Source organism: Scyliorhinus canicula, chromosome 15, assembly GCF_902713615.1.
Source record: "Scyliorhinus canicula chromosome 15, sScyCan1.1, whole genome shotgun sequence".
Lineage (NCBI taxonomy): Eukaryota > Metazoa > Chordata > Chondrichthyes > Carcharhiniformes > Scyliorhinidae > Scyliorhinus > Scyliorhinus canicula.
The window spans coordinates 78,988,371-79,012,391 of record NC_052160.1 but is presented as its reverse complement, the minus strand read 5'-3'; the positions used below and the strand labels follow the sequence as shown (position 1 = coordinate 79,012,391).

Here is a 24,021-nt window from a genome sequence, read left to right as displayed (position 1 = left end):
AGAACAAGGAGGTTATGTTGAACTTGTAAAAGACACTAGTTAGACTTTGGATGGGTATAGTGTACAGTTCTAGATGCCACATTATAGGAAGGATATGAATTCATTGGAGAGAGCACAGAAGAGGTTTACAAGAATGGATCCAGGGATGAGAAACTTCAGTCATAAGGATACATTGGAAAAGTTGGGATTGTTTTCTTTGCAGGAGGGAAGGTTGAGAGGAGATTTGATAGAGATGTTGAAAATCATGAGGGGGTTGGACAGATTAGATCAAGAGAAACTGGTCCCATTGGTGGAAGGATTGTAAATGAGAGGGCACAGATTTAAGGTAATTGGCAACAGAAACAAAGGCGATGTGAGGAAAATCTCATTCATGCAGTGAGTGGTTAGGATCTGGAATGCGCTGCCTGAGGATGTGGAGGAGCCAGGTTCAAGTGAGGCTTTCATGAAAAAATTAGTTTATTATTTGAAAAGGAGGGATGTGCATTGTTATGGGGAGAGGGTGGGATGAATGACAGTCGGTGAAATGCTCATTTGAAGAGCCTGTGCAACCATGATGGGCCGAATGGCCTCTTTCTGCACTATAACGATTCAGTGATTCTGCGATCTATCGTTCTCTCAGCAAATATACATTCCATTGAGAAAGAAAGACTCTATAAATGGATGCACCATTAATGGCTAACTAGGAAAGTGAAGGATACATTCAAATTACAGGAAAACGCATAGAATACTGTGAATATCCGTGGTAGGTGAGAGGTGGAAGAGATTTTAGAAACCAACAAAGAATAATTGAAGAATAGTAAGGAGAGAGATGTTAGAGAAGTTAGAGAATGAGAAAAAGCTAGCTAGAAATATAAACGAGTTTCTACGCTTTAGAAAGGAAAGTGTAATTAAAGGGAATAGTAAATTAGAGGGTGAGTGTCATAACCCCCTCAAGGTCCGTGGGCAATCACTATCAATCTCCCCGTGGGGCCCATGGAGTACGAGTTTCCCAGGTAGGGGATGGAGGCCCACCCAGCTGGGACTCGTTAAAACCGAGCATAAAAGCTGACCCAAGCCGGGGCCACTATGTTGGTAGTCACACCGGGGACTGTGACTGTAGATAGGTACTGTCGTGGGCAACTTACTGTAAATAGTCAAACTAAACCTTTCTTTCCGACTGTTAGCTTCCTCAGTCATTAAAGTGAGACTGCAGAATTAAACATTCTCCAGCATGAATAGAGGATTGGTTAGCTAACAGGAAACAGAGTCAGGATAAATTTGTCTTTTTCGGGTTTGCAAACTGTAATTAGTGGTGTGTCTCAGGAATCTGTGCTGTGACTTCATATATTTAAAATTTACATCGATGACTTGGTTTAAGGGGAGGATTGAACAGATATTTTGTGTCTGTTTTCACTGCATACAGATAACATCCCAATAATTGTGACTCAGGAGGTGAAAGGGAGGGAGGAACTTCAATTCCAATCACCAGGGAAAGGGTATTGAGAAAATTATTAGAACTAAAATCTGAAAAAACGATCTTTTTCCTAGGTTCTGAAAAGAAGTGGTTGCTGAGGTAGTAGACGCCGGAGACGGATCTTGTTAATGTGGAGGGACTCGAAGCCCCCAAGTGTAGAGTCCTGGGTTAGTAGCATGGCTGGGTTTCTCAGTCTCGAGAAAATAAAGTTTGCCTTAAGAGGGTCAATATTAGGGTTCACCCGGAGATGGCAGCTGTCCGTCGAATTTCTCGGGGAAAATTAAAATGTCAGCAGATTCCAAGGGTGTGTGTGTGTGTGTGTGGGGGGGGGGGGGGGGGGGGGGGGGATGTGGAGTGGATTGGTGCTGTATGGTTGAGGTGCGTGAAGATTGGGCTGGGGGGGAAATGTTTATTTTACCATTTTGATGTCATTGTTTATGTTACTGTTATAAAAATTTTCATATACCTCAATAAAGTATTATTTTTTTTAAAAGGTAGTAGACGCATTGGTTCTAATTTTCCTAAATTCCCTAGATTCTGGAAAGGTCACATCAGATTGGAAAACAGCGAATGTAACTCCTCTATTCAGGATAGGAGACAGGAATCTACAGACCAGTTAGCTCTAACATAGAACAGTACAGGCCCTTCAGATCACGATGTTGTTCCGACCATTTATCCTAATCTAAGATCAACCTAACCGACACCCTGTCATGTTAGGTACACTGGTATAACACTGGCTGCAACTGGATGCAGCTTAGATCAAAAAGATACTCCAGAACTTGAAGCTAGTTCAATCAGGTTTATTGAACTAATAGCACAGTTCTCTGTAAGTTCGACTCCCTGCTAGTTTAAGTGTGGTTACTCTGTCTGACTGAACCAGACTAGCTCTTAGCCACGTGGTGGAGATGTGAGATTGTAACAACACCCTTGACTGACTCTCTAGATGTTCATCAAAGGAAAGAGGCGGAGTGTGAGTGCCTCATGTCTTTTATAGTCAGATCCCACCACTGAGTGTCCTGCCTGCTTATTAGTCATGTCCTGTTCTCTGTGTCCATTAGCTGCTTGTTTGTGCCTGCCTGTATATCATTTTGTCTGCATATCATGACACACCGTTTCAATTTACTGCTGTCCATGTGCCTGTCTAAGAGTCGCTTAAATGTCCCTAATGACTCTGACTCCACCACGTTCGCTGCCAGTGCATTCCACACACCCACCACTCTCTGTGTAAAGAACCTACCTCTGACATCTCCCCTATACCTTCCTCCAATCACCTTGAAATGATGTCCCCTCGTGACAGCCATTTCCACCCTGGGGGAAAGTCTCTGGTTATCCACTCTATCCATGCCTCTCATCACCTTGTACACCTCTATCAAGTCACCTCTCTGCCTTCTTCGCTCCAGTGAGAAAAGCCCTAGCTCCCTCAACTTTTCTTCATAAGACATGCCCTCCAGTCCAGGCAGCATCCTGGTAAATCTCCTCTGTACCCTCTCCAAAGCATCCACATCCTTCCTATAATGAGGCGACCAGAACTGAACACAATATTCCAAGTGTGGTCTAACTAGGGTTTTATAAAGCTGCAGCAAAACCTCGCTGCTCTTAAACTCAATTCCCCTGTTAATGAAAACCAACACACCATACACCTTCTTAACAACCCTATCAACCTGGATGGCAACTTTGAGGGATCTATGTATGTTGGACCCCAAGATCCCTCTGTTCCTCCACACTTCCAAGAATCCTGCCTTTAACCCTGTATTCAGCATTCAAATTCGATCTTCCAAAATTAATCACTTCACATTTATCAAGGTTGAACTCCATCTGCCATTTCTCAGCCCAGCTCTGCATCCTGTCAATGTCCTGCTGTAACCTGCAACAACCCTCAACTCTATCTACAACTCCCCCAACCTTTGTGTCATCGGCAAACTTACTAACCCACCCTTCCACTTCCTCATCCAAGTCATTTATAAAAACCATTTATAAATACTTTCCATTCACTACCATTCGCTGTCTTCTTTTAGCCAGCCAATTCTGTATCCAGACAGCCACATTTCCCTGTATCCCATGCCCCCTAACTTTCTGAATGAGGCTACCCTGGGGAACCTTATCAAATGCCTTACTGAAATCCATATACACCACATCAATTGCCCGACTATCATCAATGTGTCTCGTCACATCCTCACAGAATTCAATGAGGCTTGTGAGGCATGATCTGCCCCTCACAGAGCCATGCTGACTATGTTTAATCAAACAATGTTTTTCTAAATAATCATCTCTCAGAATCCTTTTCAATATTTTGCTCACCACAGATGTAAGACTGATGGGTCTGTAATTCCCAGGGATTTCCCCATTCCCTTTCTTGAACAGGGGAAAATCATTTGCCTCCCTCCAATCATCCAGTACTACTCCAGCGGAGAGTGAGGACGCAAAGATCATCGCCAACGACACAGCAATCTTCTCCCTCGCTTCCCGAAGTAACCTTGGGTATATCCCGTCAGGGCCAGGTGACTGATCTATCCTGATGCTTTTCCAAATTTCCAGCACATCCTCCTTCTTAATATCAACCTGTTATTAATCTGGTTCACACTGTTCTCATGGGCAACAAGGTCCCTCTCTCTAGTGAATACTGAAGAAAAATATTCATTTAGGGCCTCCCCCATCTCCTCAGACTCTCGGCACAAGGTCCCTCCACTATCCCAGATCGGCCCGACTCTCATTCTGATCATCCTCTTATTTCTCACATAAATGTACAACACCTTGGGGTTTTCCCGAATCCTTCCCGCCAGGGCTTTTTCATGCCCCCTTCTAGCTCTCCTCAGTCCATTTTTGAGTTCCTTCCTGGCTACCTTGTAACCCTCTAGAGGCGAGTCAGATCCTTGCTTCCTCAACCTTACGTAAGCTTCCTTCTTCCTCTTGACTTGTCAGCCAAGGCTCCTTCGCCTTACCATTCCTTCCTCGTCTCAGTGGGACAAAACTATTCAGCACTCGCAGCAAATGGTCCTTAAACAATCCCCACATTACTGTTGTGCATCTTCACAAAAATTGTTCCCACTTTATGCTCCTCAGCTCCTGTCTAATAGCAGTATAATTTCCCCTCCCCCAATTAAATACCTTCCCATATTGTGTGTTCCTATCCCTCTCCATGACTATGGTAAAGGTCAAGGAGTTGTGGTCACTGTCACCGAAATGCTCTCCCACTGAGACATCTGACACCTGGCCTGGTTCGTTGCTGAGCACAAAATCCAATATGGCCTCCCCCAGTCTGCCTATCTACATATTGAGTCAGGAATCCTTCCTGTACACACCTGCCAAAATCTGCTCCATCCAAACCATTTGCACTAAGGAGGTTCCAGTCAATATTAAGGAAGTTAAAGTCACCCATGACAACAACTCTGTTACTTCTGCACTTTTCCAAGATCTGCCGCCCAATCTGTTCCTCCATCTCTCTGCTGCTATTGGGGGGTCTATAGAAAACTCCCAATAAAGTGACTGCTCCTTTCTTGTTTCTGACTTCCACCCAAAGTGACTCAGTAGACAAACCCTCCTCAACTACCTCCTTTTCTGCAGCTGTGATGCACTCTCTAATTAACAGTGCCACCCCCCCTCCTCTTTTACCTCCCTCCCTATGGTTCTGAAAACATCGAAACCCCGGAACATCTAACAACATTCCTGCCCCTGTGAAATCTATGTCTCCGTAATGGCCACAACATTGTAGTTCCAAGTACTGATCCATGCTCTAAGTTCATCTCCCATATTCCTGACACCCCTTGCATTGAAACTGACACACTTTAACCCATTCCACTGAGTGCAACTTTGCCCTATCAACTGTCTATCCTCCCTCACAGACTCGCTGCATCCTATTTCTGCCTGTTCCACAGCTACCCTATCCTCTGATCTATAGCTCTGGTTCCCATCCCCCTGCCAAACTAGTTTAAACCCTCTGGAAGAGCTCTAGCAAACCTCAGGATATTGGTCCCCCTCCAGTTTAGGTGCAATCAGTCCTTCATGTACAGGTTCCCACCTTCCCCAGAAGATATCCCAATGATCCATATATCTGAAGCCTTCCCTCCTGCACCAGCCCTGTGGCCATGTGTCCAGCTGCACTCACTCTCTATTCCTTGCGTCACTTGCACGTGGCACCGGTAGCAATCCTGAGATCATTACTCTGCTTGTCCTGCTCTTTAGCTTCCAGCCTAACTCCCTGAAATCACTTTTTAGTTCCTCATCCCTTTTCTTAGGTATGTCGTTTATGCCTATGTGCACCACAACTTCTGGTTGCTCACCCTCCCCCTTAAGAATCCTGTAGACTCGATCCGAGACATCCCTGTCCCTGGCACCCGGGAGGCAACATAACTTCCGGGAGTCTCGCTCGCGATGACAGAATCTCCGATCTATTCCCCTAACCATTGAGTCTCCTATCACTATTGCTTTTCTATTCTCCCCCCTTCCCTTCTGAGCCCCAGAGCCAGACTCAGTGCCCGAGACCTGGCCGCTAGGGCCTTCCCCCGGTAGGTCATCCCCCCAACAGCATCCAAAACGGTATATTTGTTTTGAAGGGGAGCGGCCACAAGGGATCCCTGCACTGTTTGCCCATTCGTTTTCTTTCCCCTGACTGTAACCCAGCTACTCTTGTCCTGTACCTTGGGTGTGGCTACCTCCCTGTAACTCTTCTCTATCACCCCCCTCCCCCCCCCCCCCCCCCCACCCCCCGCCTCCCGGATGATCCGAAGTCCATCCAGCTCCAGCTTCAATTCCCTAACATGGTCTCTGAGGAGCTGGAGTTGGGTGCACTTCCCGCAGGTATAGTCAGCGGGGACACCGGTGGTATCCCTCACCACCCACATCCTACAGGAGGAGCATGCAACTGCCCTAGCCTCTATCCCCTCTGATCTGAATTCACAAAGAGATTTAAATGGGGGAATAAAAAGAAAGATTAAACACGCGTTAGGCCCTTTAAAAAAATACATATATGAAATGAAATGAAAATTGCTTATTGTCACAAGTAGGCTTCAAATGAAGTTACTGTGAAAAGCCCCTAGTCGCCACATTCCGGCACCTGTTCAGGGAGGCTGGGATGGGAATTGAACCGTGTTGCTGGCCTGCCTTGGTCTGCTTGCAAAGCCAGCGATTTAGTCCTGTGCTAAACCAGCCTCATCCTGTTGCTGCTCTCCCAAGATAACCTTCGAAAATTGGTGATTCTGTGAAAAGAAAGAATGATAGCTTGCTGCCCCCAAAAAACGAAACAAACATGAAAAATAAAATTTTTAAAATTAAAAAACCCCAAAACAAACAACTCTTACCTTACAGAATGTAGCTGCCCGATGAACCAACTGGACCTCCGCCCTCCGACTCTGCTCCCAGTCAGCTGCACTCTCTAAACTCCCCGCTCACTTCTCGCTCTTTGAGGTAATGAAATGAAAGGAGCACCTTGCTCCCTCCTTATCTAACTCCCTCAGTCACCTCACTCTCACTATAGCACTCAAATGCACCCAAATTCAGCACTCCGTGCAAACAAAGTCTGCACTGTAGCTGGCTCAGATTTATACTGTGAATCTCGCCTCTAAAAACTGGCCTCATCCAATTAACTAATTCACAAGCTCCAGCTGCAAGTAGCTGCAAGTAGAATCGTTGTTTAAAGCTGATTGAAAATTCACCTTCAAAACCCAAACAGCAACTTTGGAGTGAATGTACCAAAGTAAGAGCTTCAGCTTGGACTCAGAGCTCAAAGCTGTTTCACTTCCTGTGGTACCTGCCTCCTTCCCCAACTCCCAACCCTTACCTGCCTCACCGTCTGTCCTCCCAGCACTGTGTCTGTGGTGAAAGTGGGACTACGTGGGGCCTGGTGCTGTAGGCCCCCTCCTGGGGTGACGGCCCTGTTGCCTGCCTTCTGTCCTCCCACCCCTCTGCCTGAGGTGGGAGTGGGACCATCTGAGGCCCATTGCTCAGGCTCCCTCCCAGGGTGAAGACTCTGCTGCCTGCCTCTGTCTTCCCACGCCTCTGCCTGAGGTGGGAGTGGGACCACCTGAGGCCTATTGCTCAGGCCCCCTCCCGGGTTGAAGACCGTGTTGCCTGCCTCTGTCCTCCCACCCCTCTGCCTGAGGTGGGAGTGGGACCATCCAGGGCTGCAGGCCCAGCTTTCTGTCCTCCCACCACTCTGCCTGAGGTGGGAGTGGGACCACCTAGGGCTGCGGCAAAATACTTTGTTTTGGGCCCCTGCAAGGCTGAAGAGCGTCGTCCACCCGCCTTTCTACCACCTGTGGCGGGTGTGGGGCAGCTTTAGGTCCCTCCAAGGCTGACGAACGCTGCCCCGCTCTGCTGTTGCCCTGCAGCACCTTTTTCTTGTGGCACCTGCTGTTGTGGTGCCATATCCATCACCCCACCCACCCCGCCTACCCTTCCCCCTACTACCCCGATCTCAGTTGCACGGCCGGGCCGTAGCAGGGGTGGACATGACCAGCACCTCAGGGCATCCTTCACTCTGCCGGGGGCAGGGCGATCAAGACCATTTGCGGGGGCAGCAGCCTCTCGACCTTCCGCTGCCTCCGCGGCCACCACAGATGGACTGCCTACTAACGCGGCAACTTGGGGGTCAAGTATTATGCCCACCCCACCATGACCATCGAGGCTTGCACTCGTGCGATGGCCGGGATTGTCGGCCCCTCGGCCATCGTCGCCGACTTGCGGATGTACGGCAAGGCCGTGTTTTTCCTGCGGGCCGAGCAGGCGGTCCACCGGGCCCTGGAAAGGGGGCTCACGGTGGGCAGGACACACGTGGTGGTGGACCCACTGGAGGCCACCACAGAGCGTGTCATTCTTTCAAACGTCCCGCCCTACCTCCCATCAAGCTCCTCCTCCCCCATCTCAATCTTCTCTTGACCAGGAGAAGGCATTCGACAGGGTGGGGCACGAGTATTTGCTCGGGACTCTGTGAGCTTTCGGGTTCAGGACTCACTTCGTCGCCCAGATCCGATTACTGTACGCCGCCTCAGAGTGTCTGATTAAGGTTAACGGGTCCCTGACGGCGCCCCTTCACTTTGGGAGAGAGGTGCGTCAGGGCTGTCCATTGTCTGGCCCACTATATTCTCTATGCGTGGAGCCTTTCCTGCGCCACCTGTGCAGGAGGTTGTCAGGGCTGGTTCTGCGCGAGCCGGACGTGGTGGTGCTCCTCTCGACTTTCGCTGATGACGTGCTCCTCATGTTCACTGACCCCAGTGACCTGTGGCGGATGCGAGAGTGCCAGGCTGTGTACTCTGCCACGTCTTCCGCTAGGATCAACTGGGCTAAATGTCCCGGAAACCTGGTCGGATCGTGGCAGATGGACCCCCTCCCGGAGGAGCTCAGCTCCTTTAGCTGGAGCCGGGCCAACATCCTCTACTTGGGAGTCCGTCTTTGCCCGGCAGAGGAAGCCTGGCCGGCGAACTGGCAGGAGCTGGAGACCAAGGTCACCACTCGCCTGGGACGCTGGACAGGACTGCTCTGAGTGCTGCCCCACAGGGGTCGCGTTCTCGTCATAAACCAGCTGATCACCTCCATCGCCAGCTCCATCACCTCCAGCTGGTCACTTTGGCCCCTCCCCCTGACATTGTCACACGCATCCAGAGAACCCTGCTTCGGTTCTTCTGGGACAAAGGATTGCACTGGGTCACTGCGGAGGTCTTGAGTCTCCCGATTGCGGAGGGCGGTTTGGTGCTGGTGTGCCTTCACACCCAGATTGCGACTTTCCACCTTCAGACTCTGCAGCAATACCTGTACGTTGAACCTCCTCCACGATGGTGTGCCCTGGCGACGTATTTCTTCCGCCAGGTGCACGGCCTGAACTACGACGTGCAGCTCCTGCTTATTGACCGAAATGGTCTTTGGAACTCGTTGTTGGCGCTGCCCATCTTGTACCAGGACCTTCTCAAAGCCTGGAACACGGTTGCCACGTGCCGCAGATCTCCCCCGTCAGGAGTAGTGGCTGTCATAAGGGAGCTGCTGCTCAGGAATCCGCACCTCCGCCAATATCCATTCAGGTGACTGGCTGAGCGGAGGGCTGTGGATGCCGGGGTGACCAGGATCGGGGATGTGCTGGATGGCGGAGGGGTGGGCTGACACCCTACGAGTTTGCCAGTGCTTGTCCGGTGCGCGGCCAATGCTATCCAAGGCCTCAAAACGGTTGTGCTCGGCCCCGTGGGCACACTTGGACTTGAGACGGCGCGGTCGTGCGGTGGCACCCCGTCTGAGCGGACCCCTGCTCGGACAGAATTCCACATTAGTCCCAAACCCCAGAACCCCCCCTCCGGGTGCTGGTACCCCACAGCTCCAGCCGCCTCACGGAAATACCCTCCGTGCCTTTTTGCACTGCGTGGAGGGGTTTCCTGTACGGCCTGTTGTTGCACACTTTCCACCTCCTTGCCCTCGCCCGCCGCCCGGACACGCCTTGGCATGCCTCGTTGCCGTCTGGCGGCGGATGTCCCCACTGGAGGTCCCTCTGCCGAGGTGTCCTCCCCATGAAACTAGGGGACCTGGGGTGGAGGGTGCTGTGCGTGGCAGTGCCGTGCAACTATCGTTTGAATCACTTCACGGCTTTGCCAGAGACCTGCCACTTTTGCGGCCTGGTGGAGACCGTGGGGCACGTTTATGTTGTCTGTCCTAGGCTGCAGTCCCCTTTTGGTTTCTTGACAGCGTTCTTGTTGAGGTTTTCTTTGCACTTCAGCCCCACGCTCCTGATCTATGGAATCCGGTGCGGAGGGGGGCGGGGAGGGCGGAGGACCTCCTCGTGAACCTTCTCCTGGGCCTGGCCAAACTTGCCATTTATAGGTCCAGGCAGCGGGCGACCGAGGGGGCCGTCCAGCCTGACTGTCTGCCCATCTTCCGCGGCCTCGTCTGCGGCCTGGTGTCCCTGGAGAGGGAGCATGCGGTGTCCACGGGCACACTCGAGGCCTTCCGTGCTCGGTGGGCACCGCAGGGGTTGGATTGCCTTATCGACCCCGATCTGCACGCTTTAATTTGACGGGTTTTTGATAAATTTTTGTTTCCTTTCTCCTCCTTTTGGGCTGTGCTCCACTTGGGGCACTCCCCTCTTTTGTTTTATCCATCAGTTACTTTCTGTTCTTTTGCTTGGTTGTCACACCCAGCATCATGCCAGTGTCAGTGGCGGATGCTGGCTTAACTCCTGTACGTGTAGATAAACGTGCAGGTCATAAACTCACAAATAAAAACACCACAGAAAACAAAAAACATAATAAAAAAGACAAAACACAGAAACAAAAATATTTTTTCTTTTCCCCTGTTAAATTATAGTAGTAAGACCATATATACGGTCTAAAGCCAAACAGCAACTTATAAGTTAATTAACGAAAAAGAACGATCAGACTTTAGATAAAAATGAAGCAAACTCTCACTATAGCACTCAAATGCACCCAAATTCAGCACTCAGTGCAAACATGCGTCATAGGGAAAGTGCTGGAATCTATTATTAAGGAGGTTATAGTGGGGAATTTAGAAAATCTCACAGTAACCAGACAGAGCAATATGGTTTTGTGAAAGGAAAATCATATTTGACTAATTTAGTGGTGTTCTTTGAAGAGGAAACAAGCCATTGGGATAAATGTGAACCTGTAAATGTGGTGTACTTAAATTTCTAGAAGGCATTTGACTAGGTGCCACATCAAAGGTTACTACACAAAATAGGAGCTTATGGTGCCAGGGATAACATCCAAACATGGATAGAGGACTAGTTAGCGAACAGGAAACAGAGCGTTGGGATAAATCAGTCACTTTCTGGTTGGCAAGACATGACAAACGGTGTGTCACAGTGGTCAGTGCTGGGGCTGTCATTATATCCACTCATGGATATAATGAGATGCAGACAGGCAGTGATTGACACACAGGATAACCAATGAACACACATGACACAGAACAACCAATCACCAGGCATTAAGACTCTGCCTATTCTCACTGGATACAGCTACAGAGATAGTTAGAGTGCACAAGGCCATGAGCACCTTCTCCATGTGGTAGAGAGCTAGTCTGGTCAAGCCAGTCTGAGGTTATTAGTTTAGATTAACAGAGTGTCAACCCACAGCAGATTATATACAGCAACCAGGTTCAATAAAACAGTGTTGGACCATCTCCTGTGTCGAAAGCCTGTTTCTAGTCTCACTGCATCCTGTTGCAGTCGATGTTAGACCAACTCAGATAACACATCAGGGGCCTCAACTATTTACAATTTATATCAATGACTTGGATGAAGAGATCAAATGGACGGTTGCTAAATTTGCTGATGACACATTGATAAGTAGAAAAGTAAATGGTGAGGAGAACATAAAGGGCGGGATTCTCCAATGCCCGACGCCAATTTCGTAATTGGCGATCGGGCGGAGAATCCCTTCCGACGCCCAAATCGGGGTCGGCACCGGTTTGGCAGCACTTAGCCGCTGAAAGGGAGAATCCAGCCCAAGGAGTTTGCAAAGAGTTACAGATAGGTTAAGTGAGTGGCTGAAATTTGGCAGATGGAGTACAATGTGGGAAAATGCGAACTTGCCCACTTTGGTGGGGGGGAATAAATAGAAAAACAGCAACTTATTTAAATGGAGCAAAACTGCAGAACAGTCGGGTACAGATGGATCTGGGTGTCCTGGTACATGATTCTGTGGAAAAGTTAGTAAAAGTGGTTTGGAGGCAAATGGAATGTTGTTGTTTATTACAAGGGGAATAGAATGTAAAAATAGGGATGATTTACCACAGTTCTCCACGTACCCTCTGAAAGAGCACTCCGCCGAGGCCCACTCCCCGGCTTATCCCCGTAATCCACCTAACCTGCACATCTTTGGACTATGGGAGGAAACCGGAGCACCCGGAGGAAACCCACGCAGACAGGGGAGAACGTGCAGACTCTACACAGTCACCTGAGGTCGGAATTGAACCAGGGTCACTGGCATCGTGAGGCAACCACATCCTAGGTTAGGAGAATTTGTTTCTTTCAGAGGGTAGTGAATCTATGGAGCTCTCTTCCCCGACTCATCTCTGTTGGCATAAAAATAGATAATAACGATGGCACAGTGGTTAGCATGACTGCTTCACAGCACCATGTTTAATTCCAGCCTTGGGTGAGTGTGTGGAGTTTGCACATTCTCCACGTGTCTGTGTGGGTTTACTTCGGATGCTCTGGTTTCCTCCCACAGTTCAAAGATGTGCAGGTTAGATGGATTTGCCAAGCTAAATTGCCCCCAAGTGTCCAAAGATGTGCAGGTTAGTTGGGGCTACGGGGAAGGTGGGCCGCAGTAGGGTACTCTTTCAAAGGGTCGGTACAGACCAAATAGGCCTTCCACGCTGCAGGGGTTCTATGATTCTATGAAAATAAAATGTACACCATCAGCTCGTGAATTAGTACTTCTCCATGTTGAACACCACTTAAGAGGAAGCATTGAGGGTGGCAAGAACACAGAATATACTCTGGTTGGGGGACTTCAATGTCCATCACCAAAAGTGATTCGGTAGCACCATTACTGACCAAGCTGGCCGGGTCCTAAAGGAAACTAAAGGTTAGGTGGATTGGCCATGCTAAATTGTCCCATAGTGCCCAAAGGTTAGGTAGGGTTACAGGGATAGAGTTGTGGATTGGGCCTAGGTAGGGTGCACATTTGGAGGGTCGGTGCAGACTCGATAGGCTGAATGGTCTCCTTCTGCTTTGTCAGGATTCTATGATTCTATGACATAACTGCGAGGTGGTGAGGGAACCAACAAGAGGGAAAAATACACATGACCTCGTTGTCACCAACCTGCCGCTGCAGATATATTAGTCTCTGATAGTATTGGTAGAAGACGAATAATCGTCTTTTCCTGTGTTGCATGGCTCTACCATTGTGCTAAATAGGACAGGTTCAGAACGGATCCGCAACTCAAGACTGAGCATCCATGAAGTGATGAAGCAGCAGAATTGTATTCAACCACAATCTGTAACCTCATGGTCTGTTATAGTTCCCAATCTCTCATTACCAGGGGATCACCCTGCTTCAATGATGAGTGCAGGAGGGAATGCCAGCAGTACCAGGCATATCGAAAAGGAGGTGTCAACTTGGTGAAACTACAACACAGGACTACATGTGTGCCAAACAGCATAAGCATAAACTAACAGACAGAACTAAGCGGTCCCACAACCAATGATCTAAGGTCTGCAGTGCTGCCACATCCAGTCATGGACGGTGGTGAACAATTAAACAACTCACTGAAGGAAGAGGCTCCACAAATATCCCCATCCTCAATGATGGAGGAGCCCAGCACATCGCTGCAAAAGACAAGGTTGAATAATGTTAAGACCTTAGAGAACGTGCAGAGGAGATTTATTGGAATGGTAGCACGGACATGGGACTTCAGTTACATGGAGAGACTGGAGAAACAGCAATCATTCCCCTTGGAGCAGAGAAGATTAAGGGCCAGAATTTCCACTCCCCTCCCCATCCACCATGGGTTCTGAGGCAGGAGGGGAGCGTGAAATTATTTGGATAGGAATGCTTCCAGTTACATGCTCACCCCAATCCCACAGCAATTTTACGCTGGGATGAACAAGGCTTCAGACAGAAAGCCCACCCTTGCCCGAGTTAAGACCCTTAAACAGCCAATGTACAGCTACTTGTGAGCCGTTTGTCATCAAGACCCAGGTTTTTAGGCTGGGACGCAGATAGCAATTTGGGGGAGGGGGTGAAACCACAACTGTTAGAAAGTGGGACCTCCATTAGAAACCACCTCCTCAATAGGGGCAAGCCCACCTGAAGGACATGACCTCCAGACCTTCCTCCCCCTCCGTCAGTTTATCCTTTGAGACTCTGGTCACAATCCCCCCTCACACCCACTGAGTCCATCCCTACTTTTTCCCACCCAAGGACCCTGTAACTTACCTGTTCCTTTGTCTCAGGCTGGCTGGTGCAGTTCCTCTTCCGGCCACCTCAGCTCTGTTATGGGCAGGACTGGGGATTTGCCAGCAGTTCTGTGATGTGGGACGTCCTCCTGAGTGAGGGGCTGAAGTCCTGAATTATGCTAATCAACGCTCATCAGAATGTAAAGTGGCATTGTGGGTGCCGGAGTTGGTAAGGATGTGTTCCTCCTCAGCTCTTTGTTTGGCTGAGCCCCGTGCCATTCTAAAACTTCAGGCCGAGGAGGAGGTATATACATAGAACATCCAAACATACAAATTAGGAGCAGTGTAGGCCACTCGGCCCCTCAAGCTTGCTCCACCATTCAATATGATCATGACTGATCTGATTGGATACTCAACTCCACATTCCTGCCCACCCCCCGATAACAAAATCACAGAAAAATACAGTGCAGAAAAGGCCCTTCGGCCCATCGAGTCTGTACCGCCACATGGAAGGCACCTGATCAGCCAATCCTAATCCAATTGCCAACGCTTGGCCCACAGCCTCGAACATTAAGACATGTCAAGTGCTCATCCAGGTACTTTTTAAAGGATGTGAGGCATCCCGCCTCTACCAACGTCTCAGGCAGTGCAATCCAGACCGTCACCACTCTCTGGGTAAGAAGGTTTTTCCTCAAATTCCCCCATAAACCTCCCGCCCCTCAGCTTGAGCTTGTGTCCCCTTGAAACCGACTCTTCAACTAAGGGGAATAGCTGCTCCCTATCCACCCTGCCCATGCCCCTCATAATCTTGTACACCTCGATCAGGTCACCCTTCAGTTTTCTCTGCTCCGGAGAAAACAACCCAAACCTATCCAACCTCTCTTTATAACTTAAATCTTCAATCCCAGGCAACATTCTGGTGAATCTTCCCTGCACCCCCTCCAGTGCAATCACATCCTTCCTATAGTGTGCCGACCAGAACTGCACACAGTACTCCAGCTGTGGCCTCACTAATGTTCTTTATAACTCCAACATGACTTTGTTGCTTTTGTAACCTATGCCACGATTGATAAAGGCAAATGCACTCTATGCCTTTTTCACCACCCTATTAACCTGCCCTTCTACCTTCAGAGATCTATGGCCAAACACTCCAAGGTCCCTTTGTTCCTCAGGACTTCCCAGTGTGCTGCCGTTCATTGAATATTTCCTTGGCAAATTGCTCCTTCCAAAGTGCAACACCTCACACTTTTCAGGATTAAATTCCATCTGCCACGTTTCTGCCCATTCGGCCAGACTCCTTTATTCGTCAGGAACCTAACAACCTCAATATTCACTGACCCTGCCTCCACCACTCTCTGGGGAAGAAAGTTCCAAAGACTAATGACCCCCTGAGAAAACCATTTCTCCTCATTTCGCTACTAATTGACTTTTAAACTGTGTCCCCTAGTTCCACTCTCTCCCACACGAGGAAACATCCACCCTGTGCAATCCCCTCAGGATCGTGTACGTTTCAATAAGTTTACCTCTCATTCTATTAAACTCCATGAATACAGGCCCAACCTGTCCAACCTTTCTTCATAAGTTAACCCCCCCCCCCCCACCCCACCCCACCCCCACCCCATCCCAGGAAATCATACAATCTCTATAGTGCAGAAGGAAGCCATTCAGCCCATTGATTTGCATCGACCCTCTGAAAGAGCACCCCATCCAGGCCCAATCCCCCCACCCCATCCCTGTATCCCACCTAACCTGTACATCCCTGGACACCAAGTGATAATTTTTATCATGACCAATCCACCTAACCTGGACTTCTTTGGACTGTGGGAGGAAACCGGAGCACCCGGAGGAAACCTACGCAGACACGGGGAGTACGTACAAACTCCACACAGTCACCAAAGGTCGGAATTGGGCCCAGGTCCCTGGCACTGTGAGGCAGCAGTGCTAACTACAGTGCCACCATGCCAATCAGTTGCGATCTCTGAACTGTTTCTAATCCATTCACATACTTCCTTAAATAAAGAGATCACTTTTGTCCACAGTCCTCGAGATGTGCTCTCACAAACATAGCAAAACGTTCCGATTCCACTCTCCTGGGATTAAAGGACAACGTTCCATTTATCTCCCCATCACTTGGTATGGATCGAGATGTTCAAAATGCACAGAGTAAATGGGGGAGAGAGTTTTAGGTGTTGGGTTTGGGGAGCACAGAAACTGGCTGGGAGATGCTCGATCCAATGGTCTGTTCTATGTTCTATGTTTCTGTGACCAGAGGAAACAGATTTCAGATAATTGGTTTTTAAAAAACCCTAAAGGAAACCCCAGAGTAAAAAGAGAATTGACAGAGTGAATTCATGTGATGTGGAATGTGCTGCAAGAAAGGCTGCTGCAAATCAGTCAAGTATAAAATAGAATAAACTAAAATAAACAGCTGGCAGCTCTGGCAGAGCCTCTCACCAGTACCATAACAATGGGCCGAATGGACGCACTCAGTGCAACACTTTCCTCACTATTTATCCTCTCTCTCTCTCCGCTCCTTTTTCTATCCGTACCTTAATTTATTTTCTATGGATTCTCTCTCCCTCCACCCCCCTACCCATTGCCACTCACCCAGAAGCAGAGATTGAAGGTGAAAAGCAGATACTTCATACACCTCATTCCACCCGACACACTGCCCATGGTGAGGCCGCTGGAGACACTGAGCGTCCCAGGCACTGTGACGGCGAGAGGCAGAGAGAGGGGTCCGCCTCCAGAGGAGGAGCGGAGAGAGAGAAACACACAGAGACTGAAACAGAGAGAAACACAGAGAGAGAGTGAAACACACAGAGAAACACAGGGAGAGAAACGCAGAGAGAAACAGAGAGACTGAAACAGAGAGAAACGCAGAGAAACAGAGGGAGAGTGAAACACACAGAGAGAAACACAGGGAGAGAAACGCAGAGAGAAACAGAGAGACTGAAACAGAGAGAAACGCAGAGAAACACAGAGAGAAACACAGAGAGACAGAGACAGAGAAACACACAGAGAGAAACAGAGAAACAGAGAGAGAAACAGAGGGAGAGTGAAACACAGAAACAGACAAAAAGGGAGAGAGAAACACACATAGAGAAACACAGAGACAGAGAGAAACAGGGCGAGAGACAGGGAGAGAGAAACACTGGGAGAGAGAAACACACCGAGAGAGACACTAAGAGAGAGAGAGAGTGAAACACAGAGAGAGAGAGAAATGTGGTGAATGTATCACCTATAAATCCACACTGTATATTACTGTGTCCCTGTGGGCTCCATCTGTGAGCCGTTGCGTGGCTCTGCCCACAGGGGTAGATGAGGAGCATGTACAGGGCACCGCCCTTGGCTCCGCCCCCAGCAGGAAGTATAAAGTGCTGCGGTCCTACGAGCCGCCCTCAGTTCAGTACAATCGCAGGCAGGCTCAGTTGTAAGCCGATTAAAGCCACAGTTTACTTCACTCGTGTCTTTGAATTAATTGATGGTCGCATCAATTTAATCGACTTAAAACCTACCGTGGAATCAGCCCTCAAACCCGACCGACTGGAACCGCAGGCCGCAGAAGCAAAATAATTTTTTTTGCATTGGCTTCGGTGCTTCAAGGCCTACCTGGCTGCGTCGACTACCTCCTCTGTTACAGAAGAACAGAAACTCAGTGTTCTCCACGCACGGGTGAGCCATCGTATTTCAACTCAACTTGATGTAACTGACTCTTATACTGAGGCCCTCGCGATACTGGACCGTCTGTACGCACGGCACATCTTTACAACTCGCCACCAGCGTCCTGCAGAGTCGCTAGAAGACTATCTACGCGACCTTAAAGCTCTAGCACGAGAATGTAACTTCCAGGCCATGACAGCCTCCCAGCACATGGAACTCGCCGCCTGAGACGTGTATGTTGCAGGGGTCCGATCAAATTATGTGTGACAGCGTCTCCTCGAGAAAGGGGCCCAGGACCTGGAGGACACGGTAATCCAAAGTTTAAATGCGTTCCCGGCCGACCACGCGACCCCCATCGTGGACTCCCGACCAGAAACTGCCCCAGGCCTGCGCCGCGTGGCCACCCGCCCACCGCGGAAGGCTATCAGGCCACTTTTGCGGCCAGCCCCAACACACCCGACAGCACTGCCCAGCACGCAACGCGACCTGCAGCAGCTGAAAGGGCGGAAAGGGCACTTTGCGAAGGTCTGCCTGGCCAAAACTAAAAACTCCAACTCGAACGCTAACCCAAACACTCCAACTCCCAGGCCCGCAGACCCCGCAATGTGGCAGCGTGTCTGCCGACTCCGCCTCCGCACAACATGTGCGACTCATGGGGGCCGCCATCTTGGTAATCCTGCCCCACGCGGCCGGCCATGTGCGATTCATGGGGGCCGCCATCTTGGCCATCACCTGATATGCCACTCAACGACCTCCGCGGACAGTCATAACGGGGCCACTCCATCCAAATAGCCCATGACTGGAAAGGGATCCACAAATGGAACCTCACCAGCCTGGCGGAGGAAGTAAAAAAGGACCTGCAAAGATGGAACACACTCCCACTCTCCCTCGCAGGAAGAGTCCAGACGATCAAAATGAACGTATTGCCCAGGTTCCACTTCCTGTTTAGATCCATTCCGATCTACATCCCCAAGGCCTTCTTCATAGCGCTGGACAAACTTATCATGGCGTTCGTATGGGGGGGAGGGTAAAAATGCTAGGATCCCAAAGAAGGTCCTACAGAAAACAAAATCCAGGGGGGGGCTAGCCCTCCCGAATCTACAATTCTACCACTGGGCGGCAACAGCCGAGCGAGTAAGGGGATGGATCCAGGAGCCAGAAGCCGAGTGGGTGCGTGCGGAGGAGGCCTCCTGCATGGGGACCTCCCTCCGGGCCCTCGCCACGGCAGCACTCCCATCCCCACCCAAAAAACACTCCAGCAGCCCAGTGGTGACAGCCACCCTCCAATCCTGGAACCAACTGCGGCAGCAATTTGGCCTGAACAAAATGTCGGACAAGGCTCCCATCTGCAACAACCATAGGTTCAAACCAGCACTGACTGACGCCACCTTCAAAAGGTGGAGACAGGACGGGGGGACACTGACAGTCAGGGACCTATACACGGACGACAGGATCGCAACACTGGACGAACTGACAGAGAAATTTCAGCTAGCTGGGGGGAACGAGCTACGGTACCTGCAGCTCAAAAACTTCCTACGAAAGGAGACAAGGACGTACCCACAACCGCCACGACAGACACTACTGGAAGACCTACTGGACGCAAGTATCCTAGAGAAAGGGAACTGTAGTGACATGTATGGCCGACTGGTAGATAGGGACGACACCGTACTGGACGCAACAAGAAGGAAATGGGAGGACGACCTGGGGATGGAGATAGGGTGGGGACTCTGGAGCGAAGCACTGCATAGGGTCAACTCCACCTCCACGTGCGCAAGGCTCAGCCTGACGCAACTAAAAGTGGTACATAGAGCCCACTTAACGAGAAACCGTATGAGTAGGTTCTTCCCGGAGGTGGAGGACAGATGTGAGCGGTGCCAAAGAGGCCCGGCCAACCACGCCCACATGTTCTGGTCTTGCCCCAGACTTGTGGAGTACTGGACAGCCTTCTTCGAGGCTATGTCCAAAGTGGTGGGGGTGAGGGTGGAGCCATGCCCGATAGTGGCGGTCTTCGGGGTTTCAGACCAGCCAGATCTATTCCTGGGGAGGAGGGCGGACGCCCTTGCCTTTGCCTCCCTGATCGCCCTCCGTAGAATCCTGTTTGGCTGGCGGTCAGCAGCACCGCCCAGAGCTGCAGACTGGCTGTCCGACCTCTCGGATTCTCTCCAAATGGAGAAAATCAAATTCGCCATCCGAGGGTCGGACGACGGCTTCCACAGAACGTGGGAGCCATTCATGCAATTGTTCCGGGACCTGTTTGTGGCCAACGTACAAGAGGAAGAATAGTCGGGGGAAGGTAGCCGGCGGGGAAGGGGGGGGGGGCTACGGGCTCGTTACGGGGGTTTGATGGCTAGCTAAGGCCCAAAACCAAACTAAATAAACGCCAATAAACATGTTGGGGAATGTAAAATAAGTATGCCGACAAAGAGGGGGAGGCCACAGTTATTACTACGAAGATGCTCACCTGTAAATATATATGTTAATTTTTGCGTGTTTTTTTCTCTCTCTAACAATTTGTAATTTGTTCAATATAAAACATGAAAACTGAATAAAAAACATTTATAAAAAAAAATAACGGGGCCACTCCAGCACCGCTAACCACGCCACTGACTACCCGCAGCTCAGTTCAGTCACTTTGGACCAGTCGCGGCCAAAGCACCTCAAGATCTCCATGATCTCCGTCCAAATCACCGGATATGAGACACCGTGCCTCTTCGACTCCGGAAGCACCGAGAGCTTCATTCACCCAGATCTGGTAAGGTGCTGCTCGCTTCCAATATTTCCGACACAGCAAACTATCTCCCTCGCCTCGGGTTCACACTCCGTTCAGATACAAGAGCGCACTATTGCGACGCTAATAATACAGGGCGCCAACTACACCAACTTCCAACTGTATGTACTCCCAGACCTCTACGCCCCCCTCCTCCTCGGACTGGATTTCCAGTGCAACCTCAGGAGCCGAACACTCAGCGTCGGCGGACCCCTTCCCCCACTCACTATATGCAGTCTATCAACTCTGAAAATCAACCCCCCTCCAGTCTTCGCTAATCTCACCGCCAACTGCAAACCAGTGGCCACTCGCAGCAGGAGGTATAGTCGGCAGGCAGGGTGTTTATCAGGTCCGAAATCCGGCGTCTCTTACGTGAGGGAGTCATAGAGGCCAGTAATAGCCCCTGGAGAGCTCAGGTGGTGGTCATCAAGACCGGGGAAAAGTTCTGGATGGTGGTTGATTACAGCCAGACCATTAACCGGTTCACGCACCTCTATGCGTAACCCCTCCCCCGGATTGCAGACATGGTAAATCAGATCGCCCAGTACCGCATATTCTCCACGGTGGATCTGCAGTCTGCATACCACCAGCTCCCAATCCACCCGGAGGACCGCCACTACACGGCGTTTGAGGCAGACGGCCGCCTCTTCCATTTCCTCCGGGTTCCCTTCGGCGTCACGAACGGGGTTTAGGTGTTCCAATGAGCAATGGACCGAATGGTGGACCAGTACGGGCTGCGGGCCATGTTTCCGTACTTGGATAATGTCACCATCTGCGGCCATGACCAGCAGGACCACGACGCTAACCTCCATTGATTTCTCCAAACCGCCCAAAAACTCAACCTCACCTATAATAAGGAGAAATGCATTTTCCGCACAACCAGACTAGCCATCCTCGGCTACGTCATGGAAAACGGGGTCCTGGGACCCGACCCTGACCATTTGCGCCCCTCTGACAGCTCCCTCACCCTCACTGTTCCAGGGCCCTCAAGAGGTTCCTCGGATTTTTATCATACTACGCCCAGTGGGTCCCCCAGTATGCGGACAAAGCCCGCCCACTATTTAAGGCTACACTCTTGCCACTGTCAGCCGAGGCCCGCCAGGCCTTCAACTTTCGGGCAGCACGGTAGCATGGTGGTTAGCATAAATGCTTCACAGCTCCAGGGTCCCAGGTTCGATTCCGGCTGGGTCACTGTCTGTGCGGAGTCTGCACGTCCTCCCCGTGTGTGCGTGGGTTTCCTCCAGGTGCTCTGGTTTCCTCCCACAGTCCAAAGATGTGCGGGTTAGGTGGATTGGCCATGCTAAATTGCCCATAGTGTCCTAAAAAGTAAGGTGGGGGGGGGGGGGGGGGGGGTTGTTGGGTTACTGGTATGAAAAAATGAAATGAAAATCGCTTATTGTCACGAGTAGGCTTCAATGAAGTTACTGTGAAAAGCCCCTAGTCGCCACATTCCGGCGCCTGTCCGGGGAGGCTGGTACGGGACGGTATAGGGTGGATACGTGGGTTTGAGTAGGGTGATCATTGCTCGGCACAACATCAAGGGCCGAAGGACCTGTTCTGTGCTGTACTGTTCTATGTTCTATGTTCGAACTGCATCAAGGCAGACATTTCCAAAGCCGCCATGCGGGCGGTAGATGAATCCGACCCATTCCAGGTGGAGAACGACGCCTCAGAGGTCGCTCTTGCTGCCACTCTGAACCAGGCAGGGAGGCCAGTAGCGTTCTTTCCCCGAACCCTCTCCGCTTCGGAACTTTGACACTCCTCAGTCGAAAAGGAAGCCCAAGCCATTGTGGAAGCCATACGGCACTGGAGGCACTACCTCGCAGGTAGGAGGTTTACCCTCATCACCGACCAGAGATCGGTTGCCTTTATGTTTGATAACTCGCAGCGGGGCAAAATCAAGAATGACAAAATCGTGGGGTGGAGGATCAAACTCTCCACCTATAGTTACGATATCATATATCGACCGGCGAAGCTCAACGAGCCCCCAGATGCCCTGTCCCGCGACATGTGCACCAGCGCGCAAGACAACCGACTATCGGCTATCCACAATGACCTCTGCCACCCGGGGGTCACCCGGCTCACCCACTACATCAAGGCCCGCAATCTGCCTTTCTCCACCGAGGAGGTAAACGCTGTCACCAGGAATTGCCCGATCTGCGCGGAGTGTAAACCGCACTTCTATAGACCAGACAAGGCCCACCTGGTAAAGGCATCCCGGCCCTTTGAACGACTGAGTATTGATTTCAAAGGGCCCCTTCCCTCGACCGACTGTAACATCAACTTTCTCAATATTATAGATGAATTCTCCCGCTTCCCGTTTGCCATCCCATGCCCCGATATGACCTCCCATGCAACGGCTCACAGAGCCCTGCACAGTGTCTTCACCCTGGAGAGGGAGAACGCGATGGTCTGAAAGACCGTCCTACTGACCCTACGGTCCAGGAATCTCCTGATCTCCTACTGGCAGGAGGTCCTCCCAGAAGCGCTCCATGCAATTAGGTCCCTCCTTTGTACGGCCACAAATCAGACTCCTCACGATCCATTATTTGTCTTCCCTAGGGGCACTACCACGGGGGCCTCGTTTCCATCCTGGTTGAGGACACCGGGCCCTGTCCTCCTTCGGAACAGACCCCCTGGTAGAGAGAGTCCTACTCCTGCACTCAAACCCCTACTATGCGTTTGTCGAACACCCCAATGGCCGACAGGACACCGTTTCCCTCCGGGACCTGGCACCTGCAGGATCTACTACCACTACCACTAACACTACACCCCACCCGACCTCCCATGCCCTGCGCCCCTGCACTTACTTGCTTTCCGCGCCCCCTTTCACCCGTCACACCGGTCCGCAGGAACGAAGCTCTGGAAGAACCATCCCAGAGTCCACCCTTGGATTCGCACCGAACATCTGTCCACAGCCATCCGAAGCGGCTGCAACTCCAGTGCTCCATCGGTCTCAATGCACGATTCGAGCGCCGGACCGACTGAACTTTTAGACCCGTCACCCCCGCCGGACTTGATTTTTTAACAGGGGGTGAATGTGGTGAATGTATAAATTCACACTGTATATTACTGTGTCCCTGTGGGCTCCATCTGTGAGCCGTTGCATGGCTCTGCCCACAGGGGGAGATGAGGAGCATGTACAGGGCTCCGCCCTTGGCTCCGCCCCCAGCAGGAAGTATAAAGTGCTGCGGTCTTACAAGTCCGCCCTCAGTTCAGTTTAGTCGCAGGCAGGCTCAGTTGTAAGCTGATTAAAGCCACAGTTTATTTCACTCGTGTCTTTGAATGAATTGATGGCATCAAGAA

General features: G+C 50.6%; 1 protein-coding gene across 1 annotated transcript in view; it reads right to left on the bottom strand.

Annotated features, from left to right (window-relative positions):
* LOC119978968 (CD9 antigen-like) overlaps positions 1 to 16,991 on the bottom strand; it is a 212,780-nt gene extending 195,789 nt beyond the window's left edge. Inside the window, exon 1 of the mRNA XM_038820918.1 lies at positions 16,893 to 16,991. Coding sequence (XP_038676846.1) covers positions 16,893 to 16,961 — 69 coding nt within the window. The 5' untranslated portion in view covers positions 16,962 to 16,991. The remainder of the gene's footprint in view (positions 1 to 16,892) is intronic.
* Positions 16,992 to 24,021: the final 7,030 nt, after the last annotated feature.